Consider the following 13,700-nt stretch of genomic DNA (forward strand, 5'->3'; position numbering starts at 1 on the left):
ATTTCACGCTGAACTACCCTGTACTTAGCGGAGGCATTTTACTCTATATGAGCATCAAGACCAATTTCCCTCAGTTTCCATTTTTAAAAAATCTGTTCTGCCACAGAAAAGTATCAGTGCACAGTAATTTGACTATTTAAAGCAGGGAAGTTCCTCTTTCACTTTGAAACTACTGTTTTTCTCACATTGAGCCTGAGAGGTCCAGCAAGCATTTCTTTTCCTCCTGACCTGCTTTCTAGCCGACTCGCCCAGTTTGTCTGAGCCTTGCTGCTCAGTCTCGCTTTCATTAAGGGAAGATAGCAGAAGATCATCCATTTTAGCAGCCCACCTCTCACCGTAATGGCCTGTGGTTTATACCTTTTGCTTTTCACAGCACTCGCCTGTGTTATTTGTGAAGCGTCCAGCACTGCAGAGACAATGTGCATGGAGGTGAGTGACAGCCGCCAGTCCCTCTCGAGACACGGGACCTGCGTATGGTCTCTGGTGAATACTTGCCTGCTGACACCTGACTCTTTTCAGTTCCCAAGGGGCTTCTCTCAGGGGGACCTGAAGGCCTGTTATTAGAGAAGTAAGGCAGGTGTCTTGAGATGTGCTTAGCAACATCAGTCACTGTCCCTCCTCCTCCTCACACCCACGCATGTGTGCACCCTCACACTCTCTCCTACCGCTGCTGGGGACTTCAGGATCCTGTCAAACCAGCACTGCACTTCACCTCCCAGAGAGCTCAAAGGACAAGAAAGTTTCACAGGAGTGTTTAGTAGATATCGAAGCTAGACAGAAGACAGATAAAAGGATTTTGCCTCTTGTGCTGCACTCTCCATACAGGAATCTTGTACATAGTGGTGGGATGATGGTGTCTCTATTTGCCATTTGGTTGTTGTGCAGTAATACATGAGGGTTTTTCCAGAGGCAGGAGAAAAGGCTGACCCATAAGATTTCTCTTTTCTCTTCTCTCTTTTCTTTTTCCCTTTTCTTCTCTCTTCTTCTTTTCTTTTCTGGAGACAAGGAAAAAAAAGGCAAGGATTTTGATTCAGGGAAGAAGCACCATGGAAACCCAGCTCTACGCAGCGCACATTTGGAGCCAATAGCAAATTCCTTACTGAATTAAATGTACAAATCCCTGAGCAGCCAGAGCTGTACAGCGGGATCCCCCAGGGGATGGTTTCTCCTTGGCTCCCTGTGAGAGCCACTCCATGTCCCTAAGTGTATAGAGAGAGCTTACTTACTGTTTTATTTCAATGGTAAAACAGGCATTGTTCTCATTTATAGTGACAGCTAAATATTTTTTTATCTGTCTAAACCACATGCCACAGCAGCCAGCTCCACAGGTTCTTCTTTGCTTATCAGTACTGAAAGCATCAGCTTTTCTAAGTCTGTATTTTGCCTTTTCTATAGTTACTGGCACTGTATTATTTTGGTGCTTCTAGGCTGGACCTGAGTCCCCGTGCTACAGCCACACGTTGTCACAGCAGGTAATGGGCTGGATTCCAGTCCCCCGGGTCGTGCCGAGTGCCCACCCGTGGGGGGCTGAGCTGTGGGCAGCACTGGCTCACCCCTCCCTGCTGCTGCCACCCCCGGTGCCATCCACATGGCGCTGAGCTCCAGCCGGGAGCCCGGGGAGCAGGGCAGCGGAGGAGCCAGGCTTCCCACCCACGCAGGGCATTTTGCTGCAACAGTCCCTTTCCACTTCTCTCTCCCGGCTCCACCATGCTGCTGCCCGCCTCCCTCTGCCCCTGCCCACCGGGCTGCACTGCCTGCAGCCGCGTGGGGCTGTGGCACTCCCCGGCACACACCGGTTGCCGGATTTGTGCTTAAAGGAAAGGAAGAAAGCGTTCACCGTACCCAGCTTGCGGCTTGCAGCAAATACTGCTCTTCTTCCCCCTCCAGCGAGGCTACCGAGTGCCATCACTGCCCACCTGCCTCTCCTAAGCCACAGACAGGCAGAGACATGGTTTGGTCTAAAATACTCACAGTCCCACATGAACAGAAAGACCTGAACCCCATGCACTGTTCCCCAGGGTCCACGCACATGCCCCTCAACAAAGCCCCGGTGGGCCACACGTTTCCGCCCCACAGGGCGCACACGTGCACCGTCCCCAGCTCATTGTGGATGCCAGCCTCCGGTACATTTCTCTCCCGACAACCCGCTGCCACCTGTGCTTGCTTTCTTCTGGCTAGTAGGATAGCTTTGAATCCAACTAAACCAGTCAGATCGGCCAACTGTGCGACACGTGCATTTACCTCCCTGCAAGCAGAACGTCTCCAAGCTTCCTGGCAGGATATTGCCAAAGCTGCCGCTCCCACGTGGCCCCGGGGACCAGGCTGGGACCATGACCATCCGGGACAGGCTGTCCCCTTGCCCTTTGGGAGCAGGAATGGGCAAGGGGGAGGCTGACACTGTGCTGGCTGTGCCCACGCTTCCCATTGCGGCTTGGCAGCTGGGACAAGTGCGATGCTCTGAGCATTGCCACCACCTGGAGCAGCACAGCAGGCTATTTCAGGGCAGCACTTCCCTGTGTGCCATGGTCCCAGGCTCTGGCTGACTTTCATGCAATCACGAGGCAAAGGCAGGCCAGGCACATTTAATGAATTTCCCTGGTATCCACAGAGTAGACTTCTCTATATAAGAAATCGATTTATTTTCAGTTAAACTGAAAAGCCTTCATAGAAATTGTAAAGACTCGGCATATCAGATATAATATCTATCTAGTCTGAGCTAAGGCTTCCCGCCATCCTCTCACTGCAGTGTGTAACTCCAGTTCAGATCCAATTAATTTGGACATGTTCCTCCTAGAAACACTCCCAGACCTACTCTTTTTAACCTCCTCTCTGCAAGGTTTTTTTAAGACTTCTTTTAGAATAAGCTTTGTTACAAGACTCAGGAAATTCAGAATTTAAAACTACCTTGTGGGGATTCTTTCTTAGGGATTAATAGTTCATCTGGAAGAGTAAACAATCCTCATATGTGCTAACCTTGATAAGTACTACAGATGAGACATGCTTCAAATTAGTACAAGAGAGATTCAAGGCATTTGTTTAAAAAACACACTCCACAAACCCCCAAGACTGTGCATTGCAAGTCTGCACTGAGGCTTCTTAGGGTTCTGGCTGCTGCTTTTTTAAATAATTGGAAATTCTGTTTGGTTTTGGTTTGTTGGTTGGTTTTTGGTTGGGTTTTGTTGTTGTTGTTGAAGAGCCATAGTTTCCTCCTATTTATATTTGCAGTACATACTTCTTGCAGTTTCACTATGTATTTTCCACAGATTACAGTAAATAAAAGCTATAGCTGTGAAGGTTTAGGACTGAGGGAGGTTCCTGAAAAACTACCTGTCACAACAGAAATCCTGGACTTCAGCTTCAACATGCTCCCTTCCCTCCAGAATTCAACCTTCTCTGAGTTGAAGTCTCTCCTCTACTTGGACTTAACAAGGTATGGAAGGAGCATCCTCCCTTCTGCACATCACATTGGTGAAAGCCCCTGTCCCTGTCGGAGGCTTACTGGATCACACCACAGCAGCATCTCCCTGCCTTCACAGGGAAACCACCACTAGCACTTGCAGACAGGTGGTGAAGTGTTTTGCTAAGCAGAGGTTGATCCTCTTGGGCAGTATCTAGGCTTCTTCTCTGATGACAATCATTTGCAAGACAGTGGGTGAAATATGCATTTTCCAGATACTACTGCTGCTAAGACAGTAGTGACAGCAAAGTCACTAGAGCAATTTTTTAATTCACTTTTCTATAAAGATATTGTTCCTAAAACCTAAAGAAAGACAGGTTTTGTCCTTGGAAATGCCCAAGTTTTTCTATAGAAAAAGAGATTTTCATTTTATTAAGCTGGACACTGAAAACCTCATGTCTCCCTGACTTCCACAAATGCCTCCTCATACCCATCATTTCAGGCCAGGTTTTTCTTCTCACCAGGATCCTGTATTTAACTGTGAACTTACAAGTACCAGGCAAGTGTTACTGGAAAAGACAGACACTTTTATCCTGGTGAAGGCAACTGATCATTAGTTTTTACCGATATGAAATGCAGTTTGTGTTATCACGTATACCAGGAGAGTTTTGTGAGACAGGTCACTGATGCTGGTTTCTGTTGCTTTCTGAAGGTGTCAGATCAACTGGGTGTATGACGGTGCTTTTCACAGCAACAGGCAACTGAAGACAATTGTGCTGACTGGAAACCTGCTCTTGTTTCTGTCTGACACAGCATTTGCTGGCCCAAGGTCCCTGAAGCAGCTTGACTTAACACAGACAGGAATAACCAGTATATCCTTTATTCCAATGACAAATCTGCACAGCTTGGATACCCTCATCTTGGGCAGCAACCACATCTCTTCACTGCAGCTTCCTCCCAACTTTCCCACTCAAAACCTCAAATACCTTGACTTTCAAATGAACAACATAAGAGCAGTCACAGCAGAAGATGTCCATGTTCTGCAGAAGACCAGCAATATAACTCTCATCTTTAAAGGCAATAACTTTATATACATTGAACCTGGAGCTTTGCAGTCTCATTTCTACAGTTTGGACTTCGGGGGCTGCACTGACATCCCCGGGGTCCTGACAGGGATACGGAACTCCACAGCTCAGGTTCTTTGGCTGGGAACATTTCACGGTGTAGAAAAGGAGCCCTACATAAGCCCGAATGTTTTACAAGGCCTCTGTAATACCTCTGTCAGGGACCTCTATCTGCAGCTACGGCACTTCAGAAACCTAAATGCTGACACGTTTCAGTGCTTGACCAGGCTCCGAAAGCTGGACCTAACTCAAACCCACATCAGCGTGTTGCCCCCTGGCATTAGTGGCATGAGCTCGCTAGTGGAGTTAGTTCTAAACGCGAACTCCTTTGAGCATCTCTGCAACATCAGCTCTGCTGCCTTCCCCTCCCTCACCCACCTCCACATCAAGGGCAACTTGCAGGTCCTGCAGCTGGGCTCTGGCTGTTTGCAGAAGCTAGCAAAGCTTCAACATCTTGATTTAAGTAAGAATCATATTGAAAGCTTTGACTGCTGTAATGAAGCGCTGAGCGGTTTGAGCAGTCTTCAGTACCTGAATCTGAGCTATAACACAAAGCTCCACCTCCAAGACGTGCTTATTAAGGACAGTCCTAACCTGGAGCTGCTGGACCTAGCTTCCACTCCTCTTCACATCAATGCTTCACAGGGTCCTTTCCGAAATTTGCATCTCTTGCAAGTACTGAATCTTTCCTCCTCCCACATTAATACTAGCATGCAGCATCTCTTTCAAGGCCTGGAAAATCTCATGCTCTTGGACCTTAGTCAAAATAACTTTGAGTCGGGGATCATGCCAAAGGACAAACTGTTCCAGCAGCTATCCAATTTAGAGGTGCTAATTTTATCATCCTGTGAACTGACAGCAGTAGGTGGCAAAGCATTTCACAGCCTCAGGAAGTTACGGCATGTTGATCTGAGCCACAACAAACTTATTGCATTCAGCACAGATGCATTTTCAAACCTCAAGAGCATCTATCTCAATTGTGCCCACAACAGGATCCGTATTGTACCACGTGACAAGCTAGCGTCCCTAGCTGGCCAATGCAGAATCAATTTAAGTTACAACCCTCTGGACTGCACCTGCTCCAATATTGGCTTAATCACCTGGTACAAGCAGAATCTGGATAAAATTGAAGACTCTGAAGGAACAAGATGCTCTGAACCCAAATCGCTAGCTGGGGCTCAGCTGGCCACCATCTCGCTCTCCTGTGGGATCAACACAGCAGGAATCATTGCGGTTGTCCTGGCTATTTTATCCTGTGGTGCCATCTTCATTTGGGGTGCTCGCTATTTCAAGCGAAATTACCAGCAAATATAAGTTTATGATGGAGATACAGAAAACATGTACAGCAATTTTATTAAGATGAAAGACAACTTACTGTATTTGTTTGTGACCTGTATTTTCTTAACTTTTGTAATACCCTTTCCATTTGTATTATAACTTTCAGAAAAATAAAGAAAAAATTTGAGAACTGGAAAAATAAACTATGACCTGAGCCTTAAACACGAATAACTTGTCTTACAGAGAAATCCTGCTTCAACTCAACATTAGCCCTGGTGTCCCAGCTATTACAGCTAATGTACCTGTAAAGGGAAGATCCAAGGGCCAAAATGCAAACCTTGTTCTCTTAAAAAAACAAAACAAAACAAAAAGGCAGCAAACCACCACCATGACCATCACTCCCAACAACAAAAAAAAACCCCAAACCAACCAAACCCCCACCCTCTATCAAATGCCTTTGAAAAACAATGTCATTTAAGAGCTGGCAGTGGTGTACTCTGCTCCACTAAAAAGAAAAAAAACTTTCTGTGAAGAACAGATACAACATTCATAGTCACTCAAGACCAACTCCTGCAGGACTGACAGAAACAGTCTGTATCATTTCTCCAGTTTCTTTAAAATATTTTTTGATCCTTAGGAAGTTTCTGGCCATTGAACCTCTATCTGTCCATCTGTCACCCCAGGGCAGGCCCTGTTCCTGTACTATTTACTAGACTCCATAGTAAGCAAGGACCAGCAACAATTTCAGCTTTAACCATAAAACTTGTAAATTAAGTCAAGAATCTGCAGGTGCTTGGCACTACACTTGCTTGCACAGGGCAAAAAACCAATGCCTATAGCTATGAGACTTTCCTGTGCCAGCCCAGAGTGGAATGTCTCCTCCAGCAGCAGCCCAGGAGAGAAAACTAGAGACTACAAAGGGAGCAGCACAGTGAGGAGCAGCAATCTCATGCCACAGGTGCTCCTGGTGCTGACAGCTACTGATGGGAGCTTGCCATGCCTACTCATCTGCCCCATGTTACCACAGCATGATTTACAGCACTTGTGCTTTAACAGGCTAACCCTGACATAGAGACACAAAATTCTGAGAGGGTATAACCCTGCTGTCTCTCTGTAGAATCTTCATCTTACAAAAAAAAAAAAAATTTATTAGGGTCTGTACCACGTGGAGTCTTGCCCTGCCCCAGCAAGGCTCCCTGGTGTGCTACGCCAGGAGCTGCAGTTGCCCACCGAGAGGAGGAAGGCAAGATCTCTCTCAACACTTTCCACGCTGGACTCCACATTCAGTTCAGCTCCTGCTCCAAAGGCATTTTGTCGATGTTTCCTCTTAACATGCTGACTAGCTAAGATTTCAAAGATCCCTGCTGGACTAGAAAGTTTGTGCTTGTTTCTGAAGATGCTGTTGACAAGAATCCCTGCTTAGTCTTCTCAAGTAAGAAATACCTCTCTTATTGAAAAGCCCCTTTTACTGCTAGCAGGTAAGACTAACACAACATGGATTCTCACAGCTTTCACATGCCTTCATGTCACGTACGCGGCCTGCCTTACCCACAGCTTCTCCTCCTCTTGCCCATGTAGCCATGTGCTGCCCAAGGGCATGCAGGGAGAGGTGTTTGATGTTTCTTCTCCAGTTGCCTATAAACGCTCCCAGATATGGGCTACCAAGATGTTGCCTTTCCTCACAACTCTCCATAGTGTTGACCTGTATTCCTTGTTTCTGTGGCCGCTGACACACTCTGCACAGAAACCTCCTCCTGACCCCATCAGCAGGTGCTGTGCTCCAACTGCCCAGCTGCAGAACACCAAAGCTGCGTGGGCTGCCTGCGTTAGATGAGCCCTTCCAAAAGGACTGGTCTAAGGGAGAGAAATGTCACCGAGCAAACCACGCTGCCCGAGGTGAGGACTCCCTGACTCATCCTTGGGAGCAAGGCAGAGATGCTCCTGAAGTCAGCCCAGGGTTCAAGGCGCATCTTCCCCTCCCTATGCAAATCTGACTGGTTGAATGAGCAACCTCCGATAACTGCATTATCTAACAATCCAGCATGAATGCCAGCGCATGCACCATCCTAGAGAGATCTGCTTCTTCCCTCTTAAATTTGTGGGTTCAGGAAAGTGTTAGAGAAATAGTGAAGTTAAAAGGGAGAAGTTAAAATGGAGCATGATGCAGTTCATAGCTTGGCATAGGTGCAAAAAAATTGCTGCAAGTATCAGGTAGTAACTATGGGAGATTCACAAATACCAGCAACTTGAGGGGAAAACTGCATCTTAGGCTGATGCTTTCTGAAATGCCTGTGTTTGGAGAGAAGACCACAGATTCAAACACCACAAGTTTCTGAAATGCTACCCAGTGTCACAGCATTGAATCATGTAGACTTCAGACGATTAAAACTCAAAGATGGCTGAAAAGGCAAAATGGTGAATGTGTTCCTGTGCAATATATATCTGCACACAGAGTATTAAGTACAGACTTTCCTGTGACCCATCCCTTTCCCTCTACACAACTTGGTTTTGATGACCTTATGTTCATCTGTTGTCATTTTTATTTTCTCTTTGATTTACTTTACTGTGCCATCTCTGCTTTATTTGCCTGCAAAACACCATTCACAGAACACCATGTAAAACAACACTGCTGAACAGCATACAGTGTGTGTTTTAGGATACATGAATCCTAAATACAGGGACTGATTATTCTGAAGGAAAATTTATATATGGCTATAATACACTAAAATGTCCAGATTATACATTAGAACTTTTTGAAGTTCAAAGATTTAGTCTTCTGGGATTACTTAGCAAGGATATAAATGGAAAGAGACAGTAGATTTATTTTTCTTTATAGAATTTGTTTACTCAGTCAAGCTCTGCTCTGATGCAGTCCTTGGTTTCCAGTCAGACCTTTTATCTCTTGATTTTTTCAAATACAGCTGGGGAGCTGGCACAAAGAGAGAACAAGAGAATCGCCTGAGGTGAATGGTGCCTAATAGGATTGAACTCACCACCATCCTGGCTCCTGGGCCACAGATATCACTGAAGTCATGGTACAACACAAACTGCAAAACAGAACTTGTTATCAGTATTTACACAGAGAAGAAACTTGAGGAGATCTTAGCTAACAAGTCACGTTTCAGAGACTGGTAAGCACGTATCTTTATTCCAATTGGATAAACTAAAACTCAGAGCCAAGCCCTTCCTTCCCCAACTGTGCTTAAACAAGATACTGTCAGTTAGATGCAAGTCAATTTTTGAAAGGGTTTTACTCTGAACAGGATGGTTGAAGAGGCCAATTTCTAAATCTGTCACCTTAAAAAAACAAAACAAAACAAAACAAACCTTGTCGATGATGCATCTTTTAAGAACTTTCTCATATTCAGTACTCATCTGTACCTGGAAAAAGAGCAAGGGAGATGCCTTCTCAACCACTCACCCATACCATACCTCCTGGAAATTACTCTTCCCCAGGAACAGACTATATCCTTCTGCAGCAAATCTCTCAGTCATCCCCTTGCCCCTGTATCCAATTCACACCTCCATTTTGAAGGGCTTGCTTTATGCTAGAACTCACCTATGTTGTTACTGTCTTCTTACTCTGCAGTCTTCTCTACTCTGCAGTCTTCTCTACTCTTCCTGATGCTCCCAACTCTTTGCAGCTTGAACCATAATCTCTAGCGTTGCTTCCTACCCTCAGTTCATTCAAACCCATCCTTGGCAGGTGTCTGGTAGATTGAGCTGGTCAGTGCTAATCAAATACTATGGTATAGATACAGTCAGTGGAAAGAAAAACTGTTGCTAACCCAAGCCATGAGCTGGGACATGCATCCGTATACCCTCTATTATCTTCCTGTTCTGTGATTTATTCTTTCTGAGCTACCATCCAAATTCAAGCTTGACATCCCTGCTAAGTCTTGCAAACTACATAAGAGGAATATATGCTAAGGGAGCATATTTCTGAACTCCAAACTGGGAGTTGAGTGCTGAAGAAGGGAGTTCACATTTCCCTTTCAGACCATTAAAGTATTCCCATCCCAGGTGAGGTGCAGTCTCTTCTTACAACAGTAGAAGCAAGGATGACAGGCTGCTGTGGTTTAAGCCCAGCCAGCAACTAAGCACCACACAGCCACTCACTCGCTTCCCCCAGCCCCACTGCAATGGACAGGAGAAATGGGGGGGGGGCATGGGGGAAAGTAGAACTCATGGGCTAAGAACTATTTAATAACTGAAGTAAAATAAAATAGTAATGAAAAGGAATATAAAAAAAAAAAGAGGACAAAAAAATAAGACCGAAGAAAAGACAAGTGATGCACAATGCAATTGCTCACCACCCACTGACTGATGCCCAAACAGTGATCAGCCCCTCCCAGCCAACTCCCCCCAGTTCATATAGTGAGCATGACATTCTATGGTATGGAATATCCCTTTGACTAGTTCAGGTCAGCTGTCCTGGCCATGCTCCCTCCCAGCTTCTTGTACACCTGCTTGCTGTCAGAGCATGGGAAACTGAAAATCCTTAACTTAGGATAAGCACTGCTTAGTAACAACTAAAATATCAGTGTGTTACCAACATTATTCTCACACTAAATACAAAACACAGCACTGTACCAGCTACTAAAAAGAAAATTTAACTCTATCCCAGCTGAAACCAGGACACAGGCCATGCCAGATATACCCGTGACCTTCCTCTCCCAACTTCTTCCTCAACACAACCCCCTTACACCAGCCCTTTCCTCTGGCCCTGAACACTATGGAGACTCACTCTGCGCACACAGGTTTCTGTGTCTCCCCAGGCAGAGGTGACCGCTGCTGTTCACAGCCAGAGACGGCACAGCAGGCAGAGCAGTTAAAGTCAATCCTCAACTCCAGTCATTTCCTTTCCCTGAGCTGCCAGAGCCTGCTCTCCTCTCCTTATCACAGCCCCTGCCAGTGCACCAGTTTTGCAGACTACCTGCCTTCTGCTGGGTTGCAGCAAATTGGAAGGGCTGGGGGTGACCTGCAGCTTCCCCTCACCTATTGGTTTCAAACAGAGAGCAAAGCAGCAAAAGCGATGCTGTAACACTGCTGCACTTGGTTTCGTACAGAGGGAAAACAGAGAAAACAATGCAACAGTAAAACGTGAACAAAAATACCCCCCCTGCCGGGCAGCTGTGCAGAGCTACCAGCAATGGAACAGTAAAGACACATGTACTTTAATAGACACTGCTCCTCTGCAAGAAGTGGAAAGTTGAAAATCAGGGGAGCAGAAGTCCTGCTCCTTCTGCCAAAAGGATTTTTCTTCAAAGAAACCACTGGATACTAAGGTGTTCTGCTCCATCTCCCCCATCTGGTTCACTGCATCCATTTTATCTTCTGAGAAAAAAGAATAAAGGGAGATTTTATGATATTCAAGGGGTAGAGATTTCAAAACTGAAGAAAACATTGCCCTTACACATGCTCCAGGAATTTGTTAAGGCTGAAACTTCAGCACAAATTAAAAACACAATAAAGATTGGCTATTTTGAGAAGGTACTAAAAAAACATACTGCCCTATTGTAATGAATGATGACATGTTTTGGAGGAAAGATTTAAACATCATGTTATAGCCTACTGCTGTTGTTAGCTACCATCACTCCCTGCCTACCTACCCACCAGCACAGCAGTGGTTCCAGCCACTGCCTGAGATGAGATACCAGCTATGCAGATATACTCCATCCTCCACATACCTCCTCCATCTCCAGACTCAACTGCATTTCCTCATGCAAAATCCTTGGCCAGCATGTGCCTTAAGGGGTGCAATGAGTTGGCCCCAGAGAAAAAAAAAACAAACCAAAAACAACCAACAAACAACTGCCCGCCTCTGAGTAGAGCAGAGATGTGCCTTAAGTTACAGGAGTGAAAGCAGTTCAAGGAAAAATGCTAACGCAACAGCGTTTCATGCTGAATTTTTATTTCAATGTTATGCAACTGCATAAGTATAAATAATCGTGTTCAGTATACAACAATTATGACATCCATTAAGGAGTTTCTTAGAGAAAATAAGACTGCAAACACTTTATTGCACAAACCCTAATAATTTTTTTTCTTTCCTTTTTCTTTTTTGTAAGCTGAGGAATCTACAGCAGGAAGTCTACAAAAGAACACATCAGATCTACAATCACATAAAGACTGACCAAGCAGAACACAGGCAGGAGGATCTCTAACAGCTCACTGATAAGGTACACACCAACAAACAGGTACTACATAAACACAAGCTTAAGCGCTATTACACTTCCAAAATGCAAAGAACTTATTTATTAGAAGTGATAATGAATTATACAAAATATACATAAAGGTATACTGTAAACAAATAAGCTAGGTGTGCTTTAAAGGAAACAAGAGGATAGTTGAAAAAACACAGAAGACTGTAAACTAGGAAATACTTCCCAGACAGAAATGTTATTTCGAAGTGCATTAGCATTCATTTGTAGTAACTGCCAAAGCACAGATGAACTGTAAATGTCGAGACCATTTATCTGTAGAGCTGCTCAAAAAATATTACCCATTGCTCACTAGCTCCTCTGCAAACCCATCAAAGGCAGTATGAATGTTATAGTGCCACATGAAAAATCAGAAGGACTTGTTTGTGATATTATCTTTCCATGACAGGTCTGCTGTAATCCAACTCAACTAATCAGTATAATAAAGTTTTCACCAGAGGGAACTTAATTCTGCACACTGTCAGTTGCCATACAAACCTCCAAGTCAAGATTACACTGTGCTTTTATGAACAATTTTCTAGCTTTTGAGACAGAAAGACAATCCGTAAGACCTGATGAAACAAGTATGGGCCTAGCTCTACTGTGGGTACATATAACAGAAATAGGCAAAACCCCCATTCTATTGATCCCAATCATTAAAAAACACACATCTGCAAGGGTACTTTGTAGTACTTCTGTATATGTTTCAAATTTTACCTTTCATCCTTCAAAACAAACTAAATACCTCCACACTAAAATGATTGAAGTCTACATGTTCCACAGTATATAAAATTTAAATAAGGCTTAGCAAAAGTAAAAACACAGTCACATTCTAGCACCAAATAGCTCCAACAGGTTCCTTTGTTACAAAATGCTTCTTTTATAATTACAGTATTTACTTTTTTTTTGCATACAAATAAAGATTATGTTATGAAATGTACGGAGCTACTCAATGCATTTAGAAATGAATGTGAAACCCAGAATTACTTGCTAAAAACAGCAAGTTAAGTCTACAACATAAGGCCCCAGCTACGTATTAAAATGTATTGGATGTCCTGAACTTTTCTGAAGATATGATACTGAAACTGCTTTTTTCCCTTTTCCCCTTACTTGTCATAATGTAGGAAAAAAGCTACAGCTGTATGAAGCTAATGATGCAGACCTATATGCCATGATAATATGTATTCTCTATATGTATTAAAAAACAGGGATGAACGTACTAGTACTGCAAGTCATGTGCTTATACTTGTGCCTCACACTGTAAGGGTCCAAATTTAAAAAAGCTCAAGGAACTCAAGAGAGGACTGCAGCAAAAACTAGAGCACATGGCATGTGCTTCAGAGTCTCAGCCTTTTCTGAGGTGAAGGTCACAGAACACACTCCCGATAGACAAGGCAAGAACCACCATTTCACCAGAGAACACGAGTCTTGCTGGGACACCCTGATAACCAACTGGTCCTCCCGTAGCTTTAATGATACCTACTCTAAGAGGCTTTGTGCAGTAGGGAGATGCAGTTAGGTCTTGTGTTAGATCTGGTGAAGCAGTCAGCCACGTACAGTACTATCAAAACTGGATTATTAAAAATACATGTAAAAAGTCACAATAAGTCACTGTATTTATTCTGTACTAGTATTTTTTTAACCTCTAGCTAGGATTTTTAGTAAGTAAAAATGCGGCCTGTTTTTGTTTTCCAGTCA

General features: G+C 44.2%; 1 protein-coding gene across 1 annotated transcript; it reads left to right on the forward strand.

Moving 5' to 3' along the window:
- The first annotated feature begins 417 nt into the window (after positions 1-417).
- Positions 418-5,835, forward strand: CD180 (CD180 molecule). The gene is made up of 3 exons (XM_010580503.1): positions 418-429; positions 3,264-3,430; positions 4,110-5,835. The coding sequence occupies exons 1-3, from the start codon at positions 418-420 to the stop codon at positions 5,833-5,835; spliced, it is 1,905 nt and encodes a 634-aa protein (XP_010578805.1).
- Positions 5,836-13,700: the final 7,865 nt, after the last annotated feature.

Source organism: Haliaeetus leucocephalus, unplaced genomic scaffold (assembly GCF_000737465.1).
Source record: "Haliaeetus leucocephalus isolate CR32 unplaced genomic scaffold, Haliaeetus_leucocephalus-4.0 Scaffold722, whole genome shotgun sequence".
Taxonomy (NCBI): domain Eukaryota; kingdom Metazoa; phylum Chordata; class Aves; order Accipitriformes; family Accipitridae; genus Haliaeetus; species Haliaeetus leucocephalus.

Bases quoted from the DNA above. Each gene is read 5' to 3' on its own strand.
- CD180 (XM_010580503.1), top strand. The intron at 3,431-4,109 runs GTATGGAAGGAG...TGCTTTCTGAAG, and splicing joins CTCTACTTGGACTTAACAAG to GTGTCAGATCAACTGGGTGT.